The 23,510-nt window shown below is 37.9% G+C and overlaps 3 protein-coding genes and 1 pseudogene across 5 annotated transcripts; 3 read left to right on the top strand and 1 right to left on the bottom strand.

Moving 5' to 3' along the window:
* Positions 1 to 410: 410 nt before the first annotated feature.
* LOC119991647 (transcription factor TGA9-like) lies at positions 411 to 6,013 on the top strand. Of its 3 annotated transcripts, none has more exons than XM_038838026.1 (11): positions 411 to 524; positions 750 to 912; positions 1,056 to 1,141; positions 1,440 to 1,519; positions 1,643 to 1,915; positions 2,613 to 2,654; positions 2,776 to 2,835; positions 2,967 to 3,090; positions 3,456 to 3,727; positions 3,824 to 4,045; positions 5,687 to 6,013. In XM_038838026.1, the coding sequence occupies exons 2-11, from the start codon at positions 803 to 805 to the stop codon at positions 5,831 to 5,833; spliced, it is 1,416 nt and encodes a 471-aa protein (XP_038693954.1). In that variant the 5' UTR covers positions 411 to 524; positions 750 to 802; the 3' UTR covers positions 5,834 to 6,013. The 3 variants fall into 3 exon arrangements, with proteins under 3 accessions (XP_038693954.1, XP_038693953.1, XP_038693955.1); XM_038838025.1 differs by having other exon boundaries at positions 1,440 to 1,522; XM_038838027.1 differs by lacking the exons at positions 411 to 524; positions 750 to 912; positions 1,056 to 1,141; positions 1,440 to 1,519; positions 1,643 to 1,915 and adding an exon at positions 2,297 to 2,468.
* Positions 6,014 to 11,424: 5,411 nt separating this feature from the next.
* Positions 11,425 to 13,523, top strand: LOC119991648 (zinc finger protein WIP3-like). Its single transcript, XM_038838028.1, has 2 exons — positions 11,425 to 11,977; positions 12,688 to 13,523. Exons 1-2 carry the CDS (start codon positions 11,480 to 11,482, stop codon positions 13,123 to 13,125), a joined length of 936 nt encoding a protein of 311 aa, XP_038693956.1. The 5' UTR covers positions 11,425 to 11,479; the 3' UTR covers positions 13,126 to 13,523.
* Positions 13,524 to 15,832: 2,309 nt separating this feature from the next.
* On the top strand, positions 15,833 to 21,127 carry LOC119990771 (annotated as a pseudogene).
* Positions 21,128 to 21,357: 230 nt separating this feature from the next.
* Positions 21,358 to 23,080, bottom strand: LOC119990772 (beta-1,6-galactosyltransferase GALT29A-like). The gene has a single exon (XM_038836862.1). It carries the CDS (start codon positions 22,939 to 22,941, stop codon positions 21,808 to 21,810), a length of 1,134 nt encoding a protein of 377 aa, XP_038692790.1. The 5' UTR covers positions 22,942 to 23,080; the 3' UTR covers positions 21,358 to 21,807.
* Positions 23,081 to 23,510: the final 430 nt, after the last annotated feature.

The raw sequence follows: 23,510 nt of genomic DNA, 5'->3' as shown, positions 1-23,510 counted from the left end.
TAAAACTAAAAGGATTCATCCGACCCAACCGGCCATCCTAATTTTATTTTTGCAAACCGCCCCCGTAAAAGAACTGGCCAATGAGAAATCAGAGGCGGTTAGAGGAGAGAGACAGTGTGGAGTAGGAGTCAGTGATTCATTCTAGTGGGGTTCCTGCAAACGACCCCACCTCTTATTTTCTACGCAAAATTTATTAGTTATATGTAAATCCAATTTTTTCATATTATTTATTTTAATTTATTATTTTTTCATACCCCACAGGTCTGCAAGGACAAGATTTTGTGTACCGTGAAATGGGTTGAATATCTGACCCTATTTACTACACGGAGAGAGGCAGAGAGAGAGAGAGCTTATATAAAAGCAAACCCCATAAAACAGAATCAGGATTTCTTCACATAGAAGTAGGGATAGAAAGCAAGACTACTATGAAAGATCAAAAAAGTTGCAAAGTGAGATGATGAGGAGATTTATCTGAGATAGGAACTGGACCCTCCTCTTTGTGGGCTACTTCTTTGAAAATATAGGTTTGATCTCTTGTCCCTCTTTTCTCTCTGTCTCCCTGTGTATGTGTGTTGTCTCAGTTGGGTTTGGCTCCAAATAGTTCTTGCTCTTGAGAATTCAAAATCAAAGCAGAGTATCTTCATTGAAGTAGCTTTTGGACTTGGGTTTTTCACTTACTCTGTTTTTTGCTAGAATATGCTCTGTTTTCACATTCCGTAACATGTCCTGTTTATTTTTTTATTTTAAAGAGTTCATGGGAATGGATTGAAGCTGAAGAGAATGGTCTAAACAGAGTGTTTGCATGGCGAGCCACAGAGTTGCAAATACTGGGTTTTCAGATTCAGGACCGTCGAATCACCATCTCCCTTACACAATTCTTCATGGGATTAATTCTGCATCATCAAGTTTCATGTATGGCTATATGCAAGTTTCCAAATTTTCTCAGAAATGTTAGAACTTGAGATTGCTTGTTTCATGGGTTATTCTTCTTCTCTTCTTGTTTTTTTTTTTTCTCTCTCTCAGTCAAAATTTGAGAGTAATTCTGTTTCTTTCAGCAATCAAGAAGGGTCTGATTTTGATTTTGGAGAGCTACAAGAGGCAATTGTGCTGCAAGGGATTAGGAATGATGAAGCCAAAGCACGTAATGCTCTTTCTCTCTAACAATCATTAATCTCTTGTGACGTTTGATAAGAATACCAACTCTAAAAAGCAAACAAAGAGAGAATAAAAAGAGGGGTTTGAATTTGTCTTCAGGGGAGAGAGTACAGTAAGGGTGGGTTTCCATTTCTAACACAGTAATCATTCTGTGGCAAGAGACTTGAATGGCGTGAGACTACAAACATAGAAACTTGACCTGTTCCTTAAGCTTTTGATCAAAATCTTGGAGTCTTCATTTAGGGGTGATTCTCTGAAATTTGGCTTTTATGATTCTTCTACAGCTTTATTGACATCAAGCAGACCTGCAGCAACTCTGGAGATTTTTCCTTCATGGCCAATCAGATTCCAACAGACCCCAAGAGTAGTAGTTTCTTACCTCTCTTGATTTCTCCTCCCTTGACTAACATTTTATATAATAAGCAAAATTGGTTCATTGATGATAACCCAATTGACCATTTTTGTTGGGTGTGGTTAATTAATCCAGGGAAGTTCAAAATCAGGAGGTGAAAGTAGTGATTCAGGTTCAGCAGCAAATACACTATCAAGTATAGCTGATCAAGCTACACAGCTAGAGCCTGAATCTCCAATGAATAAAAAGGCATCTTTTTCAGATCATTATGAGGCTTTTGATCAGAAACATCTACATCTTCAACCCCATCAACAACAACAGCAACAAATAGAGATGGCTAGTGACATCTCCAGAAGTGGACCATCACAACATCAGAATCAATCACCTGCCAAACCACCCCAAGAAAAGGTCTTCATCTACTGTCAATAAATTCATTATCTAGTTTTAACTTTTTATATATCCCCAAAACCCAGGAAAGTTTGGTTCTTTTTTGTTATTGTATCTTTTTTGCTCTCTCTCTCTCTCTCTCTATATATATATATATATATAGACACACACACACGTCTCCTTCTATGCCTAATGCACCTATTCAAATATAAAGTCGCAGATCCCAAAACCCAGAAAAAATCAAAGAAGGCAGAGAGTTCTGATTCCTGAACGATTTTCTGTTCAAAGTCTGACATGTAATGAGAGAGAGAGAGAGAGAGAGTTAGAATCTGCACAGCCGTTACACACTGTTGGCTTATAAAATGACAATAATATTGACCCACTTTACTCGATCCCTATAACTCACATACACTCTGTTTTTAGGCTTTAAACAGCAGTTTTGGAATCCCAAACCCACAAAAAAAAAGGCATGGCTTTTAGTGATGATTTTTGCTACCCAAACCATGTTTATGATCACTTCTTGCCCCCAGAAAATGATTCAACTCAGAATCCAGGATTCATTTCCTCTAGTTTTGTGAGCTCTCTATTTTTTATTCCTTTCTTTGGTTCTTAATTCCATATATAATGTAAACAAGAGATTCTGCTGTCTAGATTTTTAAGAGAATCTAAAAAGAAAGCCAAAAGGCATGGGGATTAAATAGTTCCTTTGATGTTGCAGAGGAAGGGAGCGGCAGCTTCAGAAAGAAAGGTTGATGCCAAGGTATGGTCAACCTCCTCTCATTGAATTTTCCAATCTCCTCTATTTCTCCCAAGTAGTATTGTATATACTGAATTAACTACAAAGTCAGAGCGAAAATGATGTAAAAATGACCTGGTTTCAGACATTAAGACGTTTGGCTCAAAACAGAGAAGCTGCAAGGAAGAGCCGCCTGAGAAAAAAGGTGTAGGTCCACTCCCTCAGAAAAACAGAAACTAGTTCAATTGTAGCTAACCTTGAAATAACACACACACACATATATATCTATGGATGTCTTGAAAATATGAGATGGTAATTAATTATTTCTGTGAATAGGCCTACCTACAGCAGTTAGAATCCAGTCGAATAAGGCTAACACAGCTCGAGCAAGACCTCCAAAGAGCCCGCTCTCAGGGTTTTCCATTGGGGGGTTGTGGTGGTAGTTCAAATATTAGTTCTGGTGAGTTCTCCTGCAAATTGTTAATGCATTAATATAAATACAGCAATCTTACGAATCACATTGTTTTTGTCCCAATTATTCCAATGAAATGCGCACACAATTTCATAGAATCATATGGGGCGTGCGAGACTCACGTTTTTCACATGAATCATGTGCATCCATCTTATCTTCTTTGATAGTTGGGATGCTTAGTATTTTCCATATATTTATCATATGTATATTAGTATATTTTTTGAAAATTTTCTCGGGTATTTCCAGACAATGCTGGTACGTAATTAGTCATGAGAAGACTCAGAAAAATCAATTCTTTGAGAGAGAAGTATAATTTCTGGAGAAATTATAAACTATTATTAATTATTTTGTAGGGGCTGCAATATTTGACATGGAATATGCAAGATGGCTAGAAGAGGACCACCAGTACATGTCGGAGCTCCGAACAGCAATGCATGGACATTTATTGGACGGTGACCTGAGACTAATAGTGGACGGATATATTTCACATTATGATGAAATTTTCCAGTTGAAGATGGTGGCCGCCAAATCCGACGTCTTCCACATCATCACCGGAATGTGGACTACTCCGGCAGAGCGTTGCTTCCTCTGGATGGGCGGATTCCGGCCATCCGAGCTCATCAAGGTTCGATCAAATTCCCATCCAATAATATTGGTTACATTTTTTTAATTACAAACAGATTATTAATTTGTTGTTTGATTATTGACGATGATTAAGCAGATGTTAATATCCCAATTAGACCCATTAACCGAACAACAAGTGGTGGGGATTTATAGCCTCCAACACTCCTCACAGCAAGCAGAAGAGGCTCTATCACAAGGCCTTGAACTGCTCAAACACTCCATGATTGAAACATTCGCCGCCGGTCCGGTCGTCGACGGCATGCAACAGATGGCCGTCGCATTGGGCAAACTTGCCAATCTTGAAGGCTTTGTTCGCCAGGTACATATGCATACATACATACATATATATACTTACAATGAAATGATATGTCTTCTTGTAATTATTGTGATTATGAAGATGGAAGATAGCAAGAATGACTATTAAATGCATGGGCGGCGCTATTATATATAGATATAGCACTTTCTCTTCTTGGGAAATCAAAAAATTATCAAAGTCAAGATTCGAGACAGCCAACTAATCCATATTTTTTCAAAATAATAGTATAGCTTAGTTTTTTTTATTATTGAATTCAACACCTTATTTTCTTCATTTCAATGATATTGATACGTGCCTCTATTAATATTATATGCATGTCGAGCGACCCGTTTATTATTGCGACTTGACTATCTTATAGACTCGGTCAAATTTTTTCCCTTCTTTTTGTAATTTATATTATGGCAAATAGGAATTATGTGTAACTACTTAGGGCACGTGGTTGAGAATGAATAGGTAACTCAAATTTAAATACCCTATTATGACTTATCATATATTTTGGGAGAATGATGCGATTTAAGTGTCTAAATATTACTTTCCTAGAAAAGAGTTACGTATGATTAAAAATAAATAAATTTTGTGATAGTTTAACCGATTATCTTTGTAGACTTAGAGCGTAAATAATCTCGTATGAGATTGGTAGTTCGATTCTAAGTTGGAGTAATTATTTTCAAGTGATATGTGTTAGACATCAGCCAAATTAACCTGTGGAGTGAATTTGAGTGTCTTGCCTGGTCAGAGTTTAGACTTAGTAGTATGTTCAATGATATGTGGGATGAGTTGTTCTCAATTAAAAATAATAATAATTAAAAAAAAAAAGAATGTATGATTAAAAAGTTTTTGGGTCCATTTTATTCCCATGTATATGTCTGCTTGTATTGCGCCGCAATTTTCTAAGAGACTTGAATAGTAAACTGTCTCATTAAGCTGACACTTTCTGACATCAGCTTGATCTTCGTATATATTTCTTTTTATTGATCTTTTTTGGAGTCTGAAAATAATATTACAGTGGAAAAAAAATGTCGTACAATCTATGCTACGAACATGCCCACACTAATATCTCTCTGTGGATCCCACCCATGACCCATACGATGATAATCTAGATGTACTGATGATGATCATAATCAAGCACCAACCCCATTGACCATAAAAGCGTCATTGTCCATAACATGTTTGCCACGTGTATGGTGGGATCAATTTCTCTAAATACGTATGTCAGGTGGAATTATATATATATAGAAGAATTCTTCCATACGCATTAACCGTACGCTCTTCAAATTCAATGGTTATAATAAAACTTAACAAAAGTGTAGATCACACATTTGTTATGGGACTCGTTGTTTGTATGATTGAAAAACACGTGTGCGTATAGTTGGTCTGTACGTGAGAACTCCTTTAATATATATATATATATTTTTGTTTAAATTAATGTGTGATTGGCTTGGTTGTGGTCCAAATTATCAATAGAAAAGACAAAAGTGGCATCAGTTACAACCTCTTTGAAATGTTTTATGTTTTGTTCTCATATGTGCAATGTGGTGGTTGTGCTTATACTTTGCATATATATATATATATGCCTATATGTATATATATCATCTATATTATATATGTGTCTATTAAATATTAATTCTTAATTGTACGTATTAGGCTGATAATTTGAGACAACAAACCCTGCACCAACTGCCGAGGATATTGACAGTAAAGCAGGCGGCGCGGTGTTTTCTGGTGATCGGAGAATATTATGGAAGGTTAAGAGCTCTAAGTTCTCTTTGGACGTCTAGGCCACGAGAGTAATAAATATATACATACATATATATGGATATATATGGAGATGTGTCTACGGCTACCTAATTTAGGGGAAATAGTTTTTCCTGATTATTTTTATGTTTTCTTTCTATTAATATATATGTATATATCTCTTTAATTATTATAACTATGCATCTTGTAAATGCAAAAAAAAAAAAATCAATATTTTGTGCAGCCTGAATCTTCTACCTACTCAATCGTTTTTAAAGGAGAGTATCATTATCAATGCGTGTGTATATATATTTGCTTCCTTTTTCAATGGCTTTTCAATAGTGTGAAAGGGCAACTAGTGCTGGAAATATAATATAAAATCCAAAGAAAAATAAAGTGGCTACTAATTGCGAAGAGACCATTTGGTCATTGATGCTGTTTGGGGGTGCTGTCAACTGTTGTGAAATGTTGTGCGGTGTTATGAGGTGGGTTGGAACGCAAAAGTTGTTTGACGTATCACTTTTAAAACTGTGATGTGGTGTTGTGAGGTGCGTTTGACGTATCTAAATTACGGTTATATTAGATGACTAATAATATTAATATAAAATTACTTAACGTTTACATTGTACATTAATCTAAAATAAAATAATTGACTTAATTTGATTACATGAGACGATTCAACATATATTGTAAGCATTTGGAAGTGCTGTGAAGTATGGTGAGGTATTGTGAAGTAAAAAGTTGTGGTGCTGTGAGGTGCAAACGCACTACCAAACATATACATTGTGTAACTACAAAAGAACAAGATGGTAAAGAGAATTGAGAGCCGATAATCATTGTCTTTTACTCGAGTGTGTCTGTGTATATATATGTGTGAGAACAAGAATGGACACCGTCAAAGTTTATGTGCCCAATCTGTTTTTGGTAACATATAACATACTCGGTTGTCCACCAAACAATTGATTAGTAAATCTTGAGTCAAATGAAAGATTCTATAATCCCCAAGACCTAGTTAAGGCATGGGTCAAAAACCCGTGTGAGAGATAACATAAGGTGATATTCGCACACGTTGAATTAAGTAGTGATCTATCTAACAAATTACAATAATAAAAACAATTATGAGACTTGAACTAAGCCTAACCTCTCGCTTATCTTATGCTAAGGGTTATTGTTCAAAGTCACAATCTCAACCAAACACCTTTTGTTGTGCCCAATCTTTAAAGTTACACGTGATCCTTTCTTTGACAATATATACAGATGACATGTGTACTGAAACAAGGGGATGCACTAATCAATGCATTGCATGTGTGCGTGTCTCGTAGGAGTAAATATAGCCGGCGATTGACTAGTCAAAGTTGACATGTGTTTAGGACCTGAGAAGCCATGCAGTATCATGGCATGCAAGTCTTTGTTTTGTGAACATCTGTACTGTACCTTCTATATACGTATCATGCCCACACACACACAGAAAGAGAGGAATTATTCGTGGGGCGAAACCTCAGCATACGTAGCAGGGTCAACTGACCCTTGGCCTTGGGGGAACAAACCTAATATTCGGATTTATTAATCTAAATTAAATATGTCCATCCCACTTGGCCAGCTAAAACCAACAGATAAAGGCTCGAAGTGTAGGCCCAAAGTCTACACAAGCCCCGTAAGCAAAGCCACACTGCCACGGCCCACGGGCCAACATATCCGCCTGTGGCTGTGCTCCTCACGAATCACATTCAAAGTACGCGAATCGCTTCACTTGGTTGCAGCCAGCTAGCGACGAGGCTGTTGGAGTTGTAAAACGTTTCATATTGGTTTAGTGTAAACGATTATGAGTATTAGTACAACCTCAAACACTTAAAATGCATTTTAAATGATAAAGCCACTCGGTCTTAGGATCAAAACGTGGATAATACTTCAAGTGGTTGTTTCGATTGTTATTTTTTGTTCAAGTATATTTAATCCACTCTTTATTTTGTTAACTATTTCGATATTCGTGTATCGTTGTTCGATTCATTTGTGTAATTATTGCACACTCGGGTACCTACCTCATAGTTATCTGAGTTCTTGTCGGGAACTTACCCCTATTGGACTTTATAGCTCATCATTTCTTTGTTTCCCCCACTTTCCGGTGAGTTCGTTGTGGGCGACCAATTTTCGATGGCATGATCGTGATTATGACATGGATACTAAGATCTTGTAGGGTTATGTTAGTGTTGCTAGGTTTTTTTGTTTTTTTTTCCCTCTTTAGATACCACAAATATTGAATTTTGAACATTTGTAGTGGTTATTTTATTAATTTATGTATTTGGAGAAATTTGAAAAAAATTTGACAGTCGAGATTAGTATAGTAATTTCATAGACTCCCTCTGGGATGGGTCATTACCAAGCCACTCAACCTTAGGCCCAAAATGTGAATAATACTTCAAGTGAGTTGGACATAAACCTCTCAATTTCATCCCTCTCAATTTCTTTAAATTATAAGATGTGCACTGGAACAGATGCACCATCGCACCAGCCAATAATACTACTTTATTCATGATCACCTACTAATCTACTATATACCCTTGATTATGTCAGCATTACCTCTCATTAGATCACCTACAACTTTTAAATAAACCATAATTATGCATGTCTTTTTTTTGTGTGTGTGTGGTAGGTAATTCTAATATTAGATGCAGGGTCTTCCAGTCCTTGTGATTTGGACCTAATAAACTGATAGAATTCAAACCTGTTAAACCAATCCCTTAACAAAGTAATGACTAGTTCAGTAGCTGTAAGAAGTCATTAATGGTGGACAATCATTGTAACATTGTATATTCTTGTCTGACATAAATATGTGTTGGAAAATTGGGAGTAAGATTAGAAATTTAAGCCACAAATTCAGGCCTAATTAACTAGCTAGTTTGGTTGACTGTTGACTTGCTAGCTGCAGGGGAAAATTATACACACATATATATATATATATTGAGATAAATTTTTTGTGATTACAATGGATCTGTTATAAAAAATTTACAACAGGTCACAACCATCCCCTGTATATTCTATCAAACTTATACATATATATAGTCGAGGTACCACTTTTAATTCCTCTGTTTTCTTCTCTTCAATAAATATTAATTATTGCTTTGCCACTATTCCTGTGGTTTCCTCTTGATAAAAAGGCGAAGAAAAATATGAATTAAATTGATTTCGGAATATAATTAGAAAGGAGGAAATCGAGTCAAGTCCAATTGATCAATGGAAGTTGAATATTCCACAATTTCGACGACTTGGGCTACACTATTGCAAAAAATAGCACCCTTCCTCCTCCTTACATACAAAGAGATATCGTCGAAAAGAAAAAGCGAGGAGATCGATGATGCCCTGAAATCCGGTGGTCGATATCTTTGTCGGTATTTACTTTTATTTCACTTTTCATTTCCAGATTCAAATGCAAAGTCCAACTTAGCGGGTTTGCTGCAGTTGCAAATGGCTGGAATTGATGCAATAGATTTTTAGTCGAATGTCATCATTTATTAAAAAAAGAAGATGAATTGGAATATCATGTTTCACTTGTGTGTAACTATATAATTCAATATTAGTGTTTCCAGGTTTATCCCTCAACAGAGTTATTCGTGTACATTTTGATGTTGTTCGATATTAGTCAGATGTTTGTTTGTTTGTTCTTCAGCTTGTGTAATTCATCTTCTAGGATTTGTAAATACTTAGGTTGCTAATGTGACACTGAGTGTAACGTTTGTTATTATAGAATGAAGTGTTGCGTTTAAACTCTTTTTAAAAAAAACTTGAGCCATCAGCCCATGTGCACATAAATTTTTCACATGACGATCGATATTATAAGTTAGGTCAAAATGCAACGCATAACCATAAATGTATTGTTAGCAGAATCGAAGGATGTTTTGAATCCATACAATATACGTGGCAGGTAGTAAGCACTACATGTTTAAATGTTAAGTAGTCATAATAATTACGATTGACAAATATTTATTCCAAAATGAATATTAAATGCAACTTCATATATTGTACGTATAAAATATACGTGGCAGGTAGTAAGCACTACATGTTTAAATATTAAGTAGTCATAATAATTACGATTGACAAATATTTATTCCAAAATGAATATTAAATGCAACTTCATATATTTTAATCATTCCAACAAAATAATTTTATAATTAAGCAGAAAGGAAGTTTTTCAGCTGCTTTTATTGAAATTAACAATTGTAGATTTCATGAATAGGTCACCGTAGCCCTTGTAATGATAGCACATATATATATGGAAGTGTAACTACACCATCCATAATTTAATTAATTTTATGGCATTCTTAATTTGCAAGTCCACTATGAAAATCTTTGTTTCTGTTTTATATTGTTTTCCTCTAACCTTTCAGGTATTGACCAAATTCTGTGAGTCTCCTTTTCCTTCTACCAACAGAAGCACAAAGCTCCTCAACGTCAAATTTATTGTATCATAAATTGGTGCAATTGGGTCAAATTCCATGATAATACATATACGAGTATATATATGTCATATGAGTAATTAACTAATCACTTGGGTGATAACTTAATTGATGAATCTCTCTGGGTCAAGTCGTATGAAATCGGAGATCTTAAGTTCGATTTTCGCTAGGAACAATACCTTTATAACCGTGTGCTTGTAGATGTCCGAATCTCTACAATGGGTGAATAGTTAACAAAATTTGTTGTGAGCCACCTACAGTCAATCTTGAGAAACAAAGGAGGATTGAGGATGAAAATACTTGGTCACCAAAGGAGTGTCTGCCAAAGAAACTCTGACGATCAAGTTAGTAATTAATCGAACGTAAACTTAGGCAAGGTGATTTAAGCAAGTAAGATGCAAGTTGTGAGATGGAATGCAGGGAATTTGGTTAAAGGTTGGGTGAGGGAAGGCTGAAAGTGGATAGCATGTTTGAGAGAGTGAAATACTCCATGCTCTCCTCCAAAGAATGGAGAGGGTATTTATATAGTGGAGTCTTGGGCGGCCAAAAAGTGACGTAAGCCATGTCGATACAGGCTGCAGGTCAGTCATGCGAAGGTGGTTTTGGGCAGTCGACGTGTGTTAGGAGACGTGGCATAATGTGATTGGCTGGAGAGAAAACTGTACCAAAGCAGACCGCGTGTGTCAGAAAATGTGACATAAGGTGATTGGCTTGAGAGAACATCGTCCTAAAGCAGGCGACGTTGTATCAGGTTCTTTTTGTTTCTACGTGCGAGGTACATAGATCGTGTTTGGCTGGTCGGGGTTAGAGTCGACAACAAGCTATGGTGACTATAATCATAGGATGGGTGAGTTAGAGCAGAAAAATCATGGGATCAGATGATCAAATGAGTCGGTTCAGTTTTTGGCCACGACAACGCTGAACCTTAGGCCCAACTTGAAAAAGTAATTAAGCAAATAGAGACTGTTCTAGGATTCTCTTAATAACCTCCCAAATTTGCATGTCTTTTTCTTTAACCCCACCACTAATCTCAAATCTACACCAAACGAAAGGCCAAAGGTTGAAAAGAAAGAAAGTAAAAAAAAAAATAAAATGCAAAAAAAAAAAAGTCTCTAAAAGACAAACTAAACCACCTTTCAAAAAATCAACCTTAAGTGCAAAGCTTTCCCACATGCATAAAAAGTCTACAGATAAACCATATATGAGATAGAGGATTCAATAGGATCCCCACCACCACCCCCCTCATCAAAGGATGGGTTTGATGAGGAACCACTATCACAACCACCATGTAGTAGAACCCCCAAATTTCATTGAGTGGCTCAAGCCAATACAATCATCCTCCCCTCCTACTCAACATGTTCATCAGCTTTACCAACAACAAGAAGAGAGTACTATTCAATGTTTGCCTCTTTTAAGCAGATTTACGGAGCGAAAGCCGGTGAAGGAGGAGGAAGTTATTATGGGATTACTGCAAAAGGGGGAGAGTAATGGAATCAAAGAAGGTAAAGTGGAGAAAGTGACAGTGGCCTTGCACATTGGATTGCATAATAATACTGAGAATTCTACATCTGAGGCTGATGAGAGTAAAGTTTACAAGTTGAAGGAAGAAGAAGTAGATGTGAAGAAAAGCTTCAATTTCAACACAGAGAGTAGGTTTTGGATCCCATCTCCGGCTCAGATCCTTGTCGGTCCGATGCAGTTTGCTTGCTCCATATGCAGCAAGACCTTCAATAGGTACAATAACATGCAGGTAATTAGTTTACTTTCACCATCATCGATCGATCGCCAGTTATATAAGTCTTTATTAGGTTTTCACTTTTAATTTCAGTCATCGAGAAATTCTGAGCTTTTTTAGATAATTACTAGTATCAGAAGCCTGAAAGTATAAACATATGTCAAATCCGAAGAAATTACACACCATATCGATAGATGAAACTTCACTTTAATCCTTTCAGCTTTTATTAAATAATGTAAAGAAGAGTATTATTGCCTAGGATACTCTAAACTTTGTATTAGTTAATGATCCCAACCTTTTCATATATAGAAGAGTACTTATGTGCACGTTAAAGGGAGAAGCCAAGCATTCGCTTTTTAGAGAGTAGGTTTACATGTTAATCAAAATCAAACTCGACCAACCAGTGATGACCGAATTGGTTAGGGATGAATCCTTTTAGGTAGGGAACCTGAGTTCAACTCTCCATACCCTGCGACTTATCATGTATTTTAGGAGAGTGGGGAAATCCAAATATCTAGGGTTTATATGGACCAAAGGCTCATAGTTCGTAGTTATAAAAAAAGAAGAAGATAAATTAAATAGAGTACAATAATCCTCTCATTAATGATTCGGAATTCCTCAACTCTCAACAGATGAACTTTTCACTTTTTGGCCAATTATAAACAAATTTGGTCTATGACATCATTTTGGTTTTAAAAATGGAAGCAACCTATGTTAATATACAGATGCATATGTGGGGGCATGGATCGGAGTACAGAAAGGGGCCAGACTCACTAAAAGGAACACAACCAGCAGCAATGTTGAGGCTGCCATGCTACTGCTGTGCTCAAGGTTGCAAGAACAACATCAACCATCCTCGCGCCAAGCCATTGAAGGACTTCCGAACACTCCAAACTCACTTCAAGAGAAAGCACGGCGCAAAGCCTTTCATGTGCAGGAAATGCACGAAATCCTTCGCTGTTAAAGGTGATTGGAGAACCCATGAAAAGAACTGCGGAAAGTTCTGGTATTGCACCTGTGGTTCAGATTTCAAACACAAAAGGTCTCTCAAGGATCACGTTAGGTCTTTTGGTAAAGGCCATTCCCCACACCCTTCCCTTGAAGGGTTTGATCAAGAGGACAAGGAATGCATCACTGGATCTGACGATGAGATTGCTTGTTAGAGATATATATTCTAACATCTATATATATATATATATATATAAGCTTGTCTAAGCTTGTGCTCGTTATCAAAAAATTCTCTCCGACAAAATCATGCAAGAGGTGGGCGCACGGAGGGAACGGTTTGTTACAGAGCACTTGATGGATGATGAGCAGTTTACGTAGTCTGTGAGGGAAATAAGATATATATGCATGATTGCCTTGAAGGGGTGAAGTAGATGAATTTTCTTTTAAGTTAGAGAAAGTTAGAGCTGGTTTTTTCATGTTGGCTAGCTTTGTTGTTATATACTCCAATGGAGAAAATTCGTCCGCTTCATTACTAAACTGGTTATCTGGATTCATGATCTGTCATGTATTAATTGTTGTTGCGTCAATTAAATCTACTTTGTTTCTTCCTTCATTTTGATCTCTATAAATTTAGGTATGAATGCTGCTTCTTTTTTTTTTATATAAAAAAAATCCGGAATGAGGGATGAGAAGTGTTGGCAAATGAATTTGAAAATTTAATTATGAAGACTAAGGAAATATTACTCAGAAACCCTAGATTGAAAATTTTAATTCAACAAGAAACGTTGAATGTTGAGATTGAAGACCGAAGAATTCTAAGCACATTATGACACATTTGTTTTTGGTAACTTGAACGATCTATATGGATCTAAACTCGGGTCGTTAGACCCATGTTCTCATTGAAGTTTCTCACCTAATCAAAGACCAAAGAATATTCCAACCACATTATGACACTTTTCTTTCTAGTAAGTGAGAGCGACATTATAAGCTTACCCTTATACATTTGATATGGATCTAAATTCGAATCGTCAAGCCTGTGCTTATAGAAGTTTCTTACATTACGATAGAATAAGTTTGGCCAAAACCCAGTACATGGTCATGCACAAGGGTATGCCTCCAAGTAGAATCGAACTAAATACCTTCAGAATCTATACCGTTTGATCCTAGAGAGATTAGATCACCACTAGATTATCATCCTAATGGTTGGCACCTTATGACACGCACACGTGTATGTCAGCAATTGAGCACATAAGATAAGATATATGTTTATTGCTTATAAAAAAAAGAAGATATATGTTTATGTAATTGATATGAGTCAAATTTTTTTAATATTGATATTAATCAGTTGGTGGTTAAAAGCATATGGTAATGATTATATAAGCATCGATCACGGCATCAAATACAGAAAAATAACATGTAAAGTTGGACCCTTTTTTCAAAGGTAAGTTATGGAAGTTAGAGAAATAGAGAGTAGTCTAGCTTGGAGGCTCTTCAAAATTAATCATGCATTTATACGTACACTAATCATAAGAATGATTTGGTATTAATTAATAGCTAAAAAGTTGAATCTTTCATAGATAGGCACTGTTGAATCATTGACTTAAAACAAATAGAAAAAGAGAACCTCCACTTAAAAAGGGTGGTTTGCCCTTGCCTATGCCTTGTGCGTGTGGAAAGGAAATTGTGCACAATGAGCCTCTGCTTTTTTTCTTCCTACCAAGAAGACTTGGGAGAATCATGAGTACTACTCTTGAGGCTGAGCCTTCGTGTGTGTGAAAATGGTTCCTCTTGAGTTGGCTTGACCAACTAAAAAAGTTGGGACAGCCACCATGCTTTGTCGAGGAAAAGAATGCCGTCCACTTTTTTGCTTACTTGGGGTGGTTGATTCAACTGCCTCATGTTATGCGGCGAAGACTTGTATATGTATTTAATTTCTTTGGTCATTCTTATTATAGGGTTTATGATGATTTGGGGTTTGGTTCACATACAAGTACAAATAATATGCACTTATTTCACACGCTAAATGAGAAGACGGAGGTGAGGGAGATTTTGTCCCAATTCACTTGAGGTATAGTCCACGCTCTAGTCCCAAGACTCACGTGGTTTTGTCTTTCAAAATGCACCTTAACCTCAAGTGTTTGAGGTTGAGATCACACTTATAAACCACATTGTTAGCTTATATCAAACCGATATGAGAGTTTCTACAAGCCTTGACCCACCAAACTGGTGTGAGATTTTTTTACAAGTCTTAACACTCCTCACACTTGTAGGCTCGGTTATTTATGACCCAACAAGTGGGCTATACTGGAGGTCATTAAGATCGAGTCTATACTCTCATACTATGTTATAATTTGAAGAAATTGAGATGAATGAGAAGTAGGTGAGAGAGGTTTGGATCCAATACACTTGATGTATTATTCACGCTCTGTGCCTAAATCCTATGTGGTTTTATCACTCAAAAGGCGTCTCAAGTATTTGAAGTTGAACTCACACTTATAAACCGCATTGGCTTGCAACAAACTGTTGTGGGACTTGTTACAAGTCTTAATACCGCCATCTCTAATTTGGGATTATCCTCATATTTATTTGATATTTGCCGAAATTGGATTCAATTTTGCAACAAGAACTACTAATCCAGTTAGAATATCAATTAAAAAAAAAAAAAAAGGAATAGAAGAAGGGTCTTTTTTTTCGGACGAACACGAGCTACTGATAAGTGTAGCAGATGGGCCTTAAACCTTAAGCATCTCAGCGGCCCAATACAATGCTACCTTCTTTCTCTCCGTGGACAACTAAAGCCCAATCATAGAGCCCAACTCAATGCCCTAAAGCCCAAAATTTGACCCAAGTGAACCAGGTGTCACCACCCACAAACAATTCGAATAAGACACGTGGCGCCGAAAACCCTATAAAATTGGATCCACATTATCGGCGACGGATTCCAAAGATTTTCACGATTGAATTTCTGAAAAACTCATCATCAAAAACTCCCTGCGGTGCTGTAAATTACAAGCACTGTCTTGCGAGTTGCCATGTGTTAGTCTGGGGAGCTTAGAGCTTGACAAGTTGCAGAAAGAGAGAATGGAACTTTTAAAGAAGAATTCAGAATCAATTCAAGCAGAGTCAGAGAATGAAAGACCAAAAGAGAGGCATTATAGTGTTAGATCACCACTTGTCGCGGGTTTAGGAAACGAAGACTGCGTATATGTTGACGTGGCTTACCCAGATAGACCCAATAACACATGTTATGTCATGGGTTCGACACAGGAGCGAAGCACCTTCCCAGGAGAGCATTCAACGTGGCATTATACTATGTAGTCCTCAAGGATACCAATTACCAAGGCATTGATTTTCGACCCTTTGATTCAGTTTGTTTGTTGGAAGTTCGTAGTTTTTCTCTGGTCTTGTACGAAGAAACAAAGAACAGAAAACAAGATGAAGGTTTGTTTTACGTTAATTTTCCTTTCGGTTATGGTTTTATTTTTTGTGGGTTTTTGTTGTTTTTTTTCCTTTCTTGCAAGTATTTGAGTACAAGAGAAAGGCTTAGGTGTTGGAGTTGTTTGTTACAGTATTTGCTTGTTAAATGGTAATTCAACTATTCATTGTACTGTATGTGTTTGTTAAAAGCACGCAGTGAATTAATTAGGAGTGTATTGGAAATTTGAAGGTTCATGAGACAAGGTCTCAAGCACGTCAATCAGAGGATGAAGAGAAGATAATGACAAGGAAGCAGAAGGCAGAGAACAAATCCCAAGGAGCAGAGCACTCTCCAAAGAAGGCTAAGCAGGACAATGAAAACAGGAATCCGAAGGGGAAGTCTACTATGGACATTGATGCAGAGTTCCAAGAATTTTGTAAAGCTGTTAGGGAAAACTTGTCAGTTGAGCAAATGAGAGAAATTCTTGAAGCTAATGACCAAGATCCATCTGGGAATGAAGATGAAATTGCCTTCAAAACGTCAGTTGAACTCCATTTGATTATGTTTTAAAAGCAAGCGCTAAAATAGCTCACAAAATTTGCTTACTTTATTGCTGCTGATTCTCTAACCGTATATTATAATTTGAATTTTCAAAAATGTTTTTAAATAATAGATTATTGAATTCCAAGTTAGTTGATTATGAGCAGTCTGTTGCTTTAAAAGTATCAATGAACTGCACTGGACTGCTTGTGTGCTTGTGCTTTTAGTTACTGGTGCTATGTGCTTGTGCTTTTGTAGCCAGGATTTGCTATTTTTTGGGGCACTAGAGAAATGCCCAGTTTGTGGCAGCAAGTTGCAATTTGATGGTAGACGATATTTTTGCAAAGGGTCTTATAGTGAGTGGTCTACTTGCACATTCAGTACTAGAACGCCACCAAGAAAAGAGGAGCCTATAAAGCTGCCAGAATCTGTCCTAAAATCTTCAGTTTCGATGTACTCTTCAGTCTCAGACATACTCATAATGCAATTAATTTTATGCCCAAAATCTTTGCAATTATATATGCATCTTGTTGAGCACCCGCTCTGTGGTGTACAGTTGGTAAAGAAATATCAGGATCCAAGTTGCAGGCCTCGTCTGGAATCAGCAACAGCAGCCAAGCCTTTCACTGGAATGGTGATCACATTGTCAGGCCGTCTTTCTCGAACACATGTATATATCACTTTTAATTAGTGAAATTCATAAAATGTCTCTGTACGTGAATTAAGTTGTTTATGCCTGAGACTGTTGGTGATCTACTTAGCAATACTGGCGAACAAAGATTGAAAAACATGGAGGGAAGGTGTCCAATTCAGTTGCTGGTAATTAAACTCTTCCTTTTCAACTCGGAGCAGAGTTGTTCTTCCCCCTCACTATTCTTGGGAAGTTGATGTTGTAACTACCTTGCAGGAGTAACTTGTCTTGTTGTATCACCTAATGAGAGAGACCGGGGTGGCTCTGTCAAGCTTGTAGAAGCTCTGTGAGTTAAATGGTCTTTTAGGCAGTGAAATTTAGCATTTTTTGGCTTTTGAGAATTTGTTGGAAAAATATTGGTTTTAAATGCTTGCAGCGGTGCCTCTCCTATAATGACTAAACTAATTATTCAACAAGACAAAGCAGCTCTGGAAGTTACTCTCTATGATGAGCAATAGCTATCTAGCATGTGTTTAAGACGACGTAACCTTAAATTTCAAGCTTTCCTATGTAGGGAGAGGGACATACCAGTGGTGAGCGAAGCTTGGCTGTATGACAGCATTGAGAAACAAGAGGCGCAGCCTCTGGAAGATTATGAAGTTGCTGCTGAACTTAAAGTTGCTGTCATCGAATCCCCCTCAGCAGAGGTATAGCATCTCTCACTGTTGTCAGTATGATATGCAAACATGATGTTCTGGCATTGGCCTGATTGCTTGATCTTTCTACACAGCTCAAGCTATTTGGTAAGCGAGGAGTCCACAAGGATACCAAATTGCAGGAGTAAGGTGGGCAGATATTCGAGAAAGATGGGATATTGTACAATTGTGCCTTTGCCATTTGTGATAGAGGGCGAGGACTAAATGAGTAAGGCATACAATACCCTGTGCTTACTGGTTTCAAACTATTGTTTATGTGGTTTTGTACTGATTGGTGGATACTGTGCAGCTATTGTATCATGCAACTGATTAAAGTACCAGATAATCACTTGCATCTGTATTATAAGAAAGGAAGAGTAGGAGATGATTTAAAGACAGAGGAGAGGCTTGACGAGTGTGAGAACACAAACAATGCTGTACAGGAGTTTGTGAGGCTCTTTGTGGTGATAACTGGTAATGAGTTTGAAGCATGGGAAAGGGAAAAGAAGTTTCAAAAGAAGCCACTAAAGTTTTATCCCATCGACATGGTACATTCTCTTCCCTTCCAATCGATGAGGATATTTCCTCTTGATTGGGATGATATTATTGAGTGATAAATCTGCGTGGCAAAATATATTGAAGGAAAAACTGAAGTAGAAGGCAATGTGGAAGTTTTATCAATCTGGCAGTTTTAAGTTGGTTTATGTAAACTTAAATTTCAATTGGTTTTATCTTTGCCGCAGGATGATGGAGTTGAAGTGAGACATGGGGGCCTTAGTCCCCGGCAGCTAGGAGTTGCAGCTGCACACTGCAAACTTGAACCCATGATTGCAAATTTTATTAAAGTTTTGTGCAGTCGAGAGATTTACAGGTAAGGGTTCTCTATGGTTCGCCTGCTTTTGCTTCTGTTGCCGTAAATAGGGAGTGTTAAAAGCCTTGTATTTTGATACAGAGACGCTCTGACTCAGATGGGATTGGACTCCCTGGACCTGCCAATAGGAATGCTTACTGATGTCCACCTGAATAGATGTAAGAAATACTATCCGCTCACCACTAGATATCACCCTCCTAAGTATATGAATAAAATACAGATTGATGCATCAGGTGAGGAGGCTCTCATCAAGTTCGTTATAAAAGTGAAATCGATGAAAGAGACAGGTCAGAAAGTGGAGGCTGTTTGGACAGATTTTAGAAACGATGGTTCACACTAATGCCCTCTGCTAGGCCTTATCTTTTTCGGGACTACCAAGATCTTGGAGATCATGTAGGTCATTGTATACCTGTGGGTGCTTTTGTTAATTTCTTATGTCTCTGCTTATTTGACACTCCATCTTTTTCCTAAATTATAGGCTGCAGCTGCATTGGAGACGGTTCGAGACATAACTGTGGCTTCACATCTTATTGGAGACATGAGTGGGTCTACCTTTGATGATCCCTTATCTGATCGCTACAATAAATTGGGTTGCTCAATCTCTGTGCTGGAAAAGAAATCTGATGACTACAATATGATCCTTGATTACCTCGAGAAGACTTACGAACCCGTTAAAGTTGGAGACATTGTGAGAGCACCTCTTCACCGCCTGCCATTTTTTTTCTTCCAAATTCCCTCTCAACTCTGGTATTCATTATACCGAACTTGATTTTGGTACAGAAATATGGGATTTCTGTCGATAAGATCTTTGCGGTTGAACCAAGTGCATGTCATTCACTGGATGAAATTGAGAAGTTGCCCAACAAGTTTCTCTTGTGGTGTGGTAAGACTTGATCGTAGTACTACTATGATGAATTTTCTTTTTCTTGGTGCTCACTGGTGGCCCTTCTATTTGATGATGTATTTATTTGATGCTGCGTATCAGGAACTCGCAGCGCATGTCTTTTGAGGCACTTGCATAAAGGATTCTTTCCAGCTATCTATCCTCTTCCAGTTCCAGGTTATATGGTATGAAAGGATCACAATTTTTCATTTTGTAGGAATGATTAATAAGTTTAATTTCCTTGTTTATAACATCGGGCCTTTGCAGTTTGGCCGGGCAGTTGTTTGTTTTGATGCTGCTGCTGAGGCTGCCCGATATGGTTTTACAGCTGTAGATAGACTCGAGGGTTTCTTGGTGTTGGCTGTTGTATCTATTGGCGATAACATTATCGAGGTTGACAGCCCGCCTGAGATGGTATGTTAGTCGTGGATGCCAAGTTAGAATGGTTGCTCCACATACATGGTACCCAGAAACTAATTGCAGTTTTTGATGGCATCACAGGATACTAAGACATTGGCTGAGAAAAAGATTGGCGTGAAGGGATGGGGAAGAAAGACAACTGACGAATCACAACACACTGTTTGGAGAGACGACATCAAGGTTCCTTGTGGCCGTTTGGTTCCATCAGGTCACAAAGACAGTCCTCTTGAATACAGTGAGTACGCTACCTATGACCCAAAACAGGTACAAATATGATACGTTGAGAAAGAAGTGCAGTTTCTTTGATTACAGAAGGGGCTGGCTCTTGTAGTCTGAACAATCATGTTTTTGGAAATTGCAGGTGAGCATAAGGTTCTTGGTGGGAGTGAAATATGAAAAGAAGGGTGTGGTGATGGATTAGAGGAATGAAAACAGCAAAGAAAGGTCTCCTAGGTTAGTTTTTGTTCCTCCCTTGGCTTGTTTTGTCCTGAGGCCTGTTTCTGTGGAGATGATGTGAGGGTGTAGAAGAAGTTGGTGTAAGTTTTGTAAATGATTGGGGGATGGTGGTCCTTGTTGTTTGAAGAGATGGGGGATAGATGCTTGCCGGGTATTGTAAAGCTGTATGATGTGGATGATATATGATAGCTTTTGTTCTTTTCTTGAATGCAAACAGCCACTGCTGTGTATGTATACATATTTTATCAGGCACAAATAAATACACTCTTGTGTAGCCGTCTTAATTAGATTTTAACACCTACAGTTCGCTGCAGATGCAAATTTTGTATTCAAGACTCTTGCCTCCCAAGACTGGAAGAATGAAATATTAAAAGACGTGTTTGCTTTGCCATTTCACTAAAGGGTTACGGTTTTTTTTTTTTTTTTTTTTATCAGACTAAAGGGTTACGGTTGCCATATTATATGGTAAGGTTACACAAAACTAGAAAGGGACCGCCACCACACTACAGGTAAAAGGCTCTAACTTTTGCATTTCTGCATTATCTTTAACTCATGAACTGTTTAAGAGAGCTATGATCACCGCACTCTCATTTATAGTTATTGACTTGAACGTTGGATAGGTCCTCGAGCACACATTCGGGTCCTCCTTAGCTTATGTATTCTCTTGTGCAGATCACCCTCATCAGCGGAGGTTCTGAGGATAACTTCAATCCTACCATCTCATACGTCATCAAGACTGAAGTCAGTTTTTAACGCGATCAGAGTAATTCCGATCTTGGTTTCAATTTTATTTATTGTAATTGAATTTGTTGATTTGAACTTATCAATAACCAAAACATCAAAAACATGTTGGATAATTCAATGACATGTTCCGTTTACTCTTTCTTGTATTGATTACACTTTATGACAAGAATGAAACGACTCCGTTCCACAAAAACATCAAGTAACATCGCCAAAAAAGGGGGTCCAAAATCAGTCAAAATTCATTGATAAATCACCACCGGAGGAAACTTGAACTCCCCTGTAATGAACGGTACTCCCCACGTATTGTTCACCAAATCTCCATAAAACGCATACTCTGCCTCATAATCATGCGATCGAATCTCAGTCCTCTGTTCACTATGATAATGATGCTTAGCAGAAACCCATTTCCCGAACCCAAACAAGCTCGCTTTCTCACAAACACCCAGGGCCAGCAACACGGCTTGCATTCCAGACGAGTAATGGAAGAACTCATTATCATGGGCCGCCGCCCATTCCTCCGCCCTCTTCCCTTCCTCCTCAACAAACCGTTTCAATGAATAATACTTGACGATTCGTGAACTTAACACGTCAAACCTCCCGTCGGTGACAATCGTTGGCGCATTGCGAGTCCAATTACACTGTGTATAGGCCAAGAGATGCAGAGGTTGACATATATACATCACCGTCGGCACATTCTCTGCGTATGGTTGGCAGTAACACCCTCTTCGCTCTTTCGTCGAACATTCATTCAATATATGACTATTCACAAATGAAATGCTGGTTTTAGATCCAACGTTTCTCTCGAAATTCTCTGTTTTCGCATTGTTGATTCGAATCACCACTTCGTGACTGTCGATTAGTCTTCCGTACTCTTTCTTCAACAGAATCCCACTATTCCCCACAACCGCACACGAATTGTATTTCGAGTCCGAACCCACCGACCCGTTGTGTTCGTCAATTCGGTGCTTCACTAGTTTCACCAATTCCGTCATTATATTCCCTCCATACCTCTGTTTTTCCGCCCAGTTGCGCAAAACCCTCTTAAATTCCGGGATAACTTTCGACGAGGTTACTCTTACTTCTTGTTGACTGAACCTCCGCCGGGGAGAGTCGGAGGTCCAGTATCCGCCTCCGTCAGTGAATTCTCTATCGGTTTTTAGTATGTCCTCTATCTCTTGTTTCAAACCCGCCTCGCCTGTATCGACGGCTGCCATCTTCAGAAGCGTAGAGTTGAACACCGGCGGAGTTGGAGTTGGTAGAATCAATATGTTTCCTTCGAGGTCAAAATGGGCGAAAAAGCCCCGATTTGAGATCCGACTGGTTAACGATGCGGTGAAAGCAATGAGTAACAGAATGATAAACAGAGGCTTCATAACTCGCCGGGAAAACAGAGTGGTGACAAGTGTCGCTATATACAGCCACCACGTAACACACCGGAGTTACTATATCGGAAGAGATATTTATAGTGTGTTTTGCACAAGGAGTGCTTACAATGTGGAGGTACAATCCAACGGTGGAGGTGAATTCGACACTAATATTCAATGGAATAAAAATGAATCGGCTATGCATAGCTGGTGCAGCTTTGGGAAGAACAAGACAGTGATTTGTGATTTTGGCAGCAAACGAATGTCCTTTTGGATCCTTTAGGCAACGAAATATATATACATAATAATACATATAAAACTAAAGGATAAAATTCCATATGATCAATATGATGATAATAGCTAATAGATAACTGTTATGGGGACGATGATTTTTGTGTTGGATGGTGAACACTGTGAGCAGTTGAGTAGATCAAGAATGGTTTTTTGTTGTAGGATTGAACCGTGGCAGGGGCAAGCCACCTAGGGAACTTGCAATGATTACCATTCGATCAATCGATAACATGCAATGAAAGGTAAGGGAATGCAGAATATATTCAAAGGCTCCAGAACAAGAAATC

Source organism: Tripterygium wilfordii, chromosome 22, assembly GCF_013401445.1.
Source record: "Tripterygium wilfordii isolate XIE 37 chromosome 22, ASM1340144v1, whole genome shotgun sequence".
In the NCBI taxonomy this organism is placed as follows: domain Eukaryota; kingdom Viridiplantae; phylum Streptophyta; class Magnoliopsida; order Celastrales; family Celastraceae; genus Tripterygium; species Tripterygium wilfordii.
The sequence above is the reverse complement of the archived record's forward strand: the minus strand, read 5'-3'. Positions and strand labels throughout refer to the sequence as shown.